The following is a 10,199-nucleotide window of genomic DNA, read 5'->3' on the forward strand; positions in this document are numbered from 1 at the left end:
TAGCTTATCTAATTATGATAATAATTTAAATGAAAAAAATATCTAAATAATATCATGTTATATATATACAGTATATATATATATATATATAGGCCTATGTGATACAAAGTAACTAGTAACTAACTACTTGAGTAGTTTTTTCATTGGATACTTTTTTACTCTTACTCAAGTAACTTTTAAGATTATTACTTTTACTTTGAGTAAATATTTCTATAAGTACTTGTACTTTTACTTGAGTACAGTTTTTGGATACTCTACCCACCTCTGTACATATATAATTAGGCCTATATAAGATATGCCCATGGTCGACAAACGACCGAAGGAGGCCTACTACTACTACTACTACTATAAGATATAAATAAAAACAACAATTAAATTCTTACCACTGAATTAGCAGACTGTGATTTGAATCAGATAGACAGACGATGAAAACACTTTCTTGTCTGTCCAAATAGCCACTACAAGGGCAGGGGAATATTTTTTCCACAATTTGCAGCACTGATTTTTTCAATCTTTACTCTAATGACTCTCTAATGAGAAACACTATATGCTCAGAAAGGATAAGCTGCAAAATACCTTACACACCATAGGAGATGGTCAATCCATTGTATTTGTTTTTTAAATATTTAATATTGTATTTATATTTTATATACATTGTATTTATAATTAATATTAGGATAGACTAGAGATATTATCTTCTCTTATAATTATTATTATTGCTATTGTTATTACCTATTATAGGTAATATGATAATAGGTGCATTTGCTTGTTAAAAAATGTCAAACATTTTGTTAAAGATTATAACATCTTTGACAAAAACAAAACACACGTTTGTGAGTGTGCATCTGTGAGTGTGAGAGTTTGTGAGTGTGTGCTAGTGTGGTGTAGAGAACAAGTTCTGACGTTCAAACAAATCCTGTTAAGTTTTCTGATTTGTATTTTTCTTTATTTTTTATGAATTATGTTTTGTTCTGACAGCAGCTCACTTTATTTTTAAAAAGCCTATATATATTATTTGGCAGATGTAAAGCATACATGTGTATGTTTTTTGTTAGTCCATTTTTTTGCACTGGATTTTTTTTCACGGTGAATTTGCACTGTCAGTTCTGTTTTTTAATAAAGGATTGGAAATTAATGCTTTTGTTTTTTTTAAATCCGATTCATCGATTAATCGAAAAAATAATCGACAGATTAATCGATTATTAAAATAATCGTTAGTTGCAGCCCTAACTCGTTCCCTCTTCTAGAGAGAACCGAGGTTACGTCAGTAACCAGTACGTTTCAATAATCTGCCATTTTCCCTGTGATCCTCGCTCGTTTCTTCACCTGCAGAACTTCCGATGATTCGGCTGCGCAGTTCTGCCTGGCATTGAAGATGGGCTGGCATATGCAAATGTTTGGAGGCGTACATATTAATGATCCCGACTGTTGTGTCACAGTCGGTGTTATGTGGAGATTTGCCTATTTTTCAGGGGTGTTTTTCAAAAACGAGATTTAAATAAGAAGGAGAAAACAATGGTGTTTGAGACTCACTGTATGTCATGTCCATGTACTGAACTCTTGTTATTTAACTATGCCAAGATAAATTAAATTTCTAATTCTAGGGCACCTTTAATGTTGAGTGTCAATCCACAGTACACGAGCCTCTGCTAGACTGCATGTAGTCTCTCAAATTATCACGCAACCTTACCTTGTTTCTGTGTGATTTACAGTTTTTTACAGTCGCTAGGACACATTTCTCAATACTTAGGTCACTTTTTCAAAACTCTTTACACAATTCTCCTAACCAGCGTTCAGCTCGGCACAGCAGTTCATTTCACATTCAAAATGCACTAAAACTACAGAATCACTTCGTACATGTCTCAAATCAACACACTCTTCCATAACACTAGCAAAGGTTGACAGCCAACACACACACTTTGTCACCCACAAAACAATGACCTTAAAAACACTAACAACAGGAAACTTTATACAATGTTTTCCTTTGTAAAAGCCTTCTTTCTTCTACCTCTCTACTGTTTAGAAATCACTGCAATATATGTGACTAGAATGAATTAGACAGTAGTCAATACTTCAATACTTTATATATTTTATGTTTTTGGAGTAATTCCAAAGTACAAAAATGTGTATACACACCGTCCACTGATTCAGATACAATAGGAATCAGCTGTGGTTGGGGTTTTTATACCATTTAATTTTTAGATTCGAAATATATTTTATTACAATATTACTGTAGAAATGTGGCAAAATGCTGTCTTATTCAGTTTTGTATTATGTTATCGTTTTGAACTTAAGTTGAAAACAGTGTGTAAGCATGTGCAAATTGGCCTGAAGGTTCACAGAGTTTTGGCGGTTGTTGTGTCGAAGTGAGAAAAGAATTAAAGTAATTTGAAAGATGTCGTCATTGAATGCATTTTGTGCCAAAGCAATGATAAATGATCCACAGTTTAGCCCACATATACTTCTGTTGTGCTCACTGTGTGAAGAGTGAAGAAAAAGTGACCTAAGTATTGAGAAATGTGTCCTAGCGACTGTAAAAAATCGTAATAAGGCAGACACTCGCTAATTTGGTGTTAATGTGGAACGTTGGAATCCATAGCGGTTGAATATTAATGATATTTTCATATCAGAGAACACTTCGATTTCCATAAAGCTAAACTCTAAAATCAGTCTGAGAGAATCAAACTCTAAAATCAAACTGTTGCTTTAAGACACTTTTAACATGTTTATTTCTGCTATGAATGATGTCATTGATCTAGAGGAAGTTGAGGCCCACTGGAGCTCAAAGTGACCAAGTTTAGAGCTTGAATTAATGAGATAATAAAGTGCTAGATGGACACTTATAGATGTGCAGTTATTTTAGATGTTGGTGGAGTTTCACTTCATTTCACTTCAGAGCAGCTTCACATCAGCTCATCTGTCATTTTATCACTGAAGCAGTTTTGAAGAGTTTGTCTGTTCATATTTGTGCACTGAAAGTGTTGAAGATGTTTCGCACTGTTTTGTTCTGTCTGTGTTTCTGGCGTCTGGATGGTGAGTTTTAAATATGTTTTTATGACTTCAGTTGTTGTTCTTCTGGTACCATGTAATAAATTACTGGTTAAATTGGACAGAGAGGATTTAACATTCAGTGTTATTCTCATAAAGAAATAATTGAACTGTGATTTTATTGTCAGATCAAGTTTGTATTCAGGTCTAATATAATTTATTAGTGATTGATTAAATAAAAAATATATAAATGAAGCTCAGATTGTGTTAGTTTTAATGTGACATCAAACATTAAAGTAAAAGTGTCTTTTTATTAAGTTATTGTTCTATATATATATATATAAGTCTATTTCTTTTTTTAAAGGGGTCATGAACTGGATTGTATTAATGTATAATGTTATTGGGATGCCCTTATAATGTTAGTATGACATTGAAGTAATTCGAGGAAGAAAGTTTTAAGACACCAAATAAAGATACAAAATATAGTGTTGGGTATAGGATGTGCTACTTAATAAATATGACTTATTAGAATGCTGAGAATTACATTTTTTAAAGCAATAAATTGTTTTTGGACAAAGCAAGAATCCCCAGTTTTAAATGACTGGTTAGATTTAGAGTATAACATGAAATTAAGAGCAAAAGTATATAGTTATCATTTGATATTTAAATAATATTACTCGAATAACTTAGGAATTGTGTGTCATTATAAGAGTTTGATATAAATTTGTGAATGTTTAATATTTATTTATATATTTCTTTGTCTTTTTTTCAAATGTAAAAGTGTCTAACTATGTACTTAATGGCTATTGTTCTAATAATGTTTTTTATGTGTTGGTGGGTATTTCCACAAAAGTAAAAAAATAAATGAAAAAAGTACAAGGAAAAATAAGGAATAATTATAGGTGGATTAATATTATGTCTTTAAAGGAACTGTCCATAATATGTTAAAGCTCCAGTCCGTAACTTTTTTGGGTTAAAAATGATCCAAAATAATTTTTTGAGCAAGTAAATAACCAGCCAGTGTTCATAACTCTCGGCTTGCCGTAGCTCGATTCAAAGCGGTAAGCTTGTAATAATGTTTTTAATTCCAGTGGTACTGGTGGATTTCAGCGGGAAATTCGAGCATGTCTTTGCGTTATTACGTCACATCTACACACACACATCTGTACACATAAAGAAGGGTCTCGGCTAGTAGGCTATATTGAGTGTGAGGATGTTGGAGGTGGAGATTTATAGCCTTTTCTCACAGCAGCACTTGATATAATTAAACTTATTAATTTGATGGCGGATCCAGAAAGGTTCAAAAGACAATCACCAGTGACACCTGGAGACTCACCCGCTGTAAAATGCAAAAGACTTCGGACTGAGAGTTTGGAAAAAGAGACTGCAACGGCCCATGCGAAAACAAGGATACATATCTGAAGGGCTTTACATGTAGTCACGCAATCAGGGACGTGCAAAGAGTTCCTCAGGGGCAGGGGCTCAAATGTAAAAAAGGGGCATATATATATATGTGTATATATATATATGTGTGTGTGTGTGCTTTGCATCATGTAAATAAATTATATTAAAAAGTATATTAAAATAGAAAACCATTATTTTAAATTGTAATCATTTTTTCTCTATTTTTGATCAAATAAATGCAGGCTTGATGCACATAATGGACTTCTTTAAAAAAAAAAAAAAAAAGTAATGTGCAAATTTTTGAACAGTAGTACTGTAGGCCTACTGTTAAAATAATAAAGTCACCATTTCGTGTGTTGTTGTCAGCCTACACTTCACATAATAGGCCTGTAGGCCTGGGCTTCATTTAACAAACTATGATAGTTTCATCAAATGGTAAACCATGTAGGCTATCAATATAGACTAAATACAAGTGACTTGAATATATACTTACCATTAATGCTACTTTTGGTACTGGTTTTGTGCAGTGCTTTGTAGTCAATTAACATCCATTAGTTCAACAACACAGATACAGATCGCTTCATAAATGTAAATTCGTCTGTCCATGTAATTTTAAAACGATTTATTTATAAAATGACCAGAAAATTACCGCTCCACTTCACATTGTCCAAATGAAATTTGAACTTGTTGTGCCAGATGACGATTGGTCGGTGTATTATACATGACAAACAGGCTTCAATTAATTATGTAATATTTTAAAATATGTGATGTGGATTTTTAATTGAATCGACACACAACCTTTTATTACTGAGAAGAAGAAAAAGTTGAAAAATAGTTTGATTTATTTTGTTTCCTGCCGTCGAGCCATCTTACTGGTTCCCGAGCAGACTGTGGGATACCTATGTTTACACTAGTGCATTTTCATTTTAAAACGCATAGCATTTGCTACGGTTATGCCTGCCGTCAACACACACACTAATCCGGAGTTTTAGACCCTCTAAAACGGAGACTGACCCCGTCAGTCAAGACCTATTTTTTTTACAGTCTATCTATGGTCAAGACCGAAGCAAGAAACAGACGCAACTTGACGCAAGTGACGCAACCCATAGCAACGCGTTACAGCAACGACACCTCAGACAGTATTATATTGTTAATACTGAATAAAAAAAACGACACCTCAGACTGACAGAAACGTAAAAATAAACGTGAATTTAGGCTACTTTAGTTTTGTGCACAGTCATGTTAATTATAATCAAATGCATTTTGTTTTATTGACCACAATATTATCATTGATATTTGTTTGAGAAGGGCACTTTTGATTAATTTTGAAATAGGGCAGGGGCTCGAGCACCCAAAGTGCTTTTCAAACTAGCTTTTCTGCATCAAAGACTGATAGCATATTACGTAGCTTAGCAATGTTTCTAAGGTGGAAAAAGGCTGTTTTTGTAACATATGAAATATGATTTTCAGAAGACAGGTTGCAGTCTAATGTAACACCCGGTCTTTTACTGTAGAGGATAAAGTAACAGGGCATCCTAATATGTTAAAGTCGTGCTGTGAAAGGTTTTGTGGACGGTTTTTAGAACCGACAAGTATTACCTCTGTCTTGTCTGGATTTAATAAAAGAAAATTACGCGTCATCCAATCTTTTATATCTTTAACACAATCAGTCAATTTTGATAATTTAGCGTATTCATCTGGCCGCGATGAAATATATATTTGAGTGTCATCAGCATAACAATGGAAACTAATTCCATGTTTCCTTAGAATATTACCAAGTGGCAGCATATATATTGAGAATAATAAAGGGCCTAACACAGATCCCTGCGGCACTCCATAGTTTGCCGAAGTTACGATAGATTTTTCTCCATTTAAGTAGACGAAATGGTAGCGGTCGGATAAGTATGACCTGAACCAGCTTAATGCTTGTCCTTGAACACCAGTGTAATTTTGTAGTCGATCTAAGAGTATTGTGTGATCAATAGTATCGAACGCAGCACTAAGATCAAGTAAAACTAGTACTGAGATACAGCCTTGGTCCGAAGCTAAAAGTAAATCATTTGTGATTCTAGCAAGTGCAGTTTCAGTGCTATGATGTGGCCTGAATCCAGACTGAAACTTTTCATAGATGTCGTTTTCTTGCAAGAAAGAGCCGAGTTGAGCGGACACAACTTTTTCTAATATTTTTGACATTAATGTAAGATTTGAGATGGGTCTGTAGTTTGCTAGGTTATTTGGGTCTAATTGTGGTTTCTTAATAAGAGGTTTTATTACTGCCAGCTTGAACGTTCTTGGAACATGACCTAAAGATAAAGATGAGTTAATGATATTGAGAAGAGGCTCTTCCACTATGTAACACTTCTTTCAATAGTTTAGTTGGTATAGGATCTAATAAACATGTTGTTGTTTTAGATGAAGTGATAAGTTTATTTAACTCTTTTTGTTCTATGGTTGTAAAGCATTGTAATTGTTCTCGCGGGGTGAAAATTGCGGCTGAATTATAAGGCGCGAGCAAAGATTGAGATTGAGATTGTTTAGTCACTTGATTTACTGATGCATAAACAGTATTGAACGATTTTGAGAGAAAGATAATCTATCTAAATATTAGGTACAGTAGATACGTTAATGTGTTATGTTAATTTTTCTCCAAAAATAAATCACCTGCTGTAAACATACAGAGAGCCCTGTCAGCTATTATTATTAAAGGTTCAAACTAACTCAAATTAAACATAATGCGTTTTTTATAATAACAAACAACGTTATAATATTTTAATGATATAGGTAAAATATAATAAATGTGTAATATAGTTATCATATTTAACAAAATACTCCTCTCTGTAGCGATTATTTTAAGTCCAACTAACGTGCGTGCTATGGGTCATTAAAAGGCATCCTGAGGTAAATGTAACGTTACGTGACATATATGTTGTTCTCCAGCTGTTTTATGGACATCTTTCCGCGGTTGAAAAACACTGATCGATCGATTTTATTAGCTACATTTGGGTAAGTTAGTAGTAATGAGTAACAGACGATCGGTTCATGTGCCGCTTGAACTGAGATCTGTCAGCGATCTTTCACGTCACATTTACAAGCGCCAAAACTGTGTTTATTGTTTGAATTTCGTATTAAAATTGACCGAATCTGAGAGGTGAGAATCTGTTTCATATCAATAGTAACCTGCTCTGTCTAGTCTGTCGGTGTCAGTGTCCTCTTGATCTTTGCTTCACGATGTTTCTCTGCGTTAGAAAATGGATGTGTGCGTGAGAGCGTGTAAAAAGTGACAATTGCGTCTCTCACAGTGAACTCGTGAGAGTTGGCGGCCCTGCAGATTCAGATTGTAAATGTTTTCGCCGGGTGTGCTTCTGATGCCGCGGTCTTGTTCATTTGCCATGTTGTTTGAGTATCTCTATCATGGCAAGCGCTGAGCCCGGTCGGAACTACGGGAGCCCATGATTGGCGCGTCGGCGGTTGTTAAAGAGAAAACCGATTTTCATTCAAAAAAATCGGCGTAAACTACACATTCGAGATCGATAAAATCGATTTATCGCCCAGCCCTACTTTAATCTGTGAAAAACTCTGTTCTTCAGGTGTGTTTGATGTTACAGAACAGAAGTCAGTGTTGGTGAAGGAGGGAGAATCACTCACTCTAAACACTGATCTTACAGAAATGAAGGATGGTGATTGGATTTGGTGGATGTCTGGAGATGAAAACACTTTAATCGCTGAAATCAATAAACGGGCCGACAGAATCACTGTATATGAAGATGTTCTTGATGGGAGATTCAGAGACAGACTGAAGCTGAACAATCAAACTGGATCTCTGACCATCATAAACATCACAACTGAACATGCTGGAGATTATAAACTACAGATAATGAGGAAACACTGTTATTAAAAGCTTTCCGAGTTTCTGTCTATGGTGAGTACAGAGATTGTTTTTCCTGTCCTTCAAATATTCATGATATTAGCGTTTATGAACTGATCTGATGTCAGTTTGATGCTTTTATTCCTCAGACTCTGTCCACTGGTGTGGTCCTACTGAAGCTGTGATCCGATTGGTCCTCTCTGCTCTGGTGGGCGTGGCTACTGTCATTCTTCTGGTTTATGAAATCAGATCCAGAAGAGCTGAACGAGATCAAGCTCATATTCACACATCAAGTTCCTCATCGATGATCTCATTTCTCACAAACTGATTTTCTATATATAGCTTGTGAGATTTACTTATTTGTGGCTTTATATGTTTATCTTTTTCAGGAAGTATTGAAATCTAAAGCAGAACGCTGAACTTTAAATGTTCTTCAAGTTTGTTTTGTCATAATAAATACTGATGATTGTTTAGCTTGCGCTCTCTCTTTCAGCGATATATTTTTAAAAATCCAATTCAAAAGGGTTTATTGTTTATATTTAAACTTTACACCATAAACCCGAATAAGCAAAACTCAAAAAAATTGAGGCAATCAGTTGCTTCACTTTTTAAGTTAAGAAATTTAAAGTTTAAGTTAGCAGAACTGTCAGATTTTAATTTTGTACTCATACATTTTAATTGCTAGTAGTAATTAATTTAATTTTTAGTAATTTTAATTTCTAGAGCTGCTGTAAAGCCAAAACAATCTCTGTTAGTTAATTTCCTATTATCACTGTAAAGCTGCTTTGAAACATTGTTTCTGTATTGTTAAAAGCGTTATATAAACGAATGTGACTTGGCATATGCTCCTCCCCTTTTTTAAAGTAGCCAATAGCGTTTAGTTTATATCACAGCTTCAGTTTATAAACCAAACTTCATTCGCCCCGATGGAAAACATATTTACAGTCTAAATCGTTCCCTATCCTCTATATAGTGCACTCTGTGCCTTCAGCATGTAGAACATACTAGTGTGAACAATAGTGTACACAAGTTATATAGTGTGAACAAGTGACTGATTTCAGTTGCAGCTTCAGTGTCTATTTAGTGTAGGGGGCGGAGCTTCAGATTCTAGAGAGCATTTGATTGGACAGGAAATCTGATGAGAAGCTGAAGTGCAGAATGATGTCATCAAAATTATTGATGACCAATAATTTATTGATTTATTCACCAATCCATATTGATGAAGTGAGAGACTAAGTTTTGAACGCTTATATCTTCTAAATGTGAATTTTGTCATTGTTTTGGAGCACACTAGCTTATAGATAACAGTAAGGCTAACATATTCATACTAAAAGCCCAAAAAAACTCTATTTTGATTTCATGGGGACTTTAAGCACATCCATAGCAGACTGATGGGAGTGGCCTTGGACGGCAAGCCCAGTGCATTATGGGTGTTGAAGTTATACCTATTTGACAAAAGACAGCCTTTTGTCTCTGTTTTCTCTAGTAAGGTAGCAGCGATTTCATAAAAGTTTTCACATTTCTACTGCATAAGCAGCCAAGTTTTATTGAAAGCCAGTTTTGCATGCGGTTTAACGATGTAAAATGAATCAAGATACTTGCTATAATCCAAAGCACTGCTTTATTGAGTCCTGCCGGGAAGGTAACTCGAGTTAAAACGAGTGACAAACATGTCCTTCAGTGGCGCTTCTGCCATAAAACAGTCTTCGTAACGACTTTACATGTGCGTTTCCAGCCTAAATCAAGTCCTGTGCTTGTGCCGAGGAAAACAAAGCTGGATTTCCCATTTAAAAAAACACTATAAATCAAACTTCTACAGAAGATTAAGAGTCCTATACAAAACTGCATTGAGATGCTGGAAATGAACAGATAATAAACACTTTCAAAAAAGTAAAATTCAAGTCATAAACCAAGTCTATGGAGTTTAATAACGCTGAACGAA

The 10,199-nt window shown here is 34.6% G+C and overlaps 1 protein-coding gene across 2 annotated transcripts in view; it reads left to right on the plus strand.

Annotated features, from left to right (window-relative positions):
- Window positions 1–8,678, plus strand: part of LOC130105394 (signaling lymphocytic activation molecule-like) — a 156,024-nt gene extending 147,346 nt beyond the window's left edge. For both annotated transcript variants that reach the window (XM_056271382.1, XM_056271383.1), the window contains 2 exons: window positions 8,407–8,550; window positions 8,647–8,678. In XM_056271382.1, the coding sequence (XP_056127357.1) occupies window positions 8,407–8,550; window positions 8,647–8,663 (161 nt within the window). In that variant the 3' untranslated portion in view covers window positions 8,664–8,678. The remainder of the gene's footprint in view (window positions 1–8,406; window positions 8,551–8,646) is intronic.
- Window positions 8,679–10,199: the final 1,521 nt, after the last annotated feature.

This window comes from Rhinichthys klamathensis, unplaced genomic scaffold (assembly GCF_029890125.1).
Source record: "Rhinichthys klamathensis goyatoka isolate OS25496 unplaced genomic scaffold, OSU_Roscu_1.1 h1tg000318l_1, whole genome shotgun sequence".
NCBI lineage: Eukaryota > Metazoa > Chordata > Actinopteri > Cypriniformes > Leuciscidae > Rhinichthys > Rhinichthys klamathensis.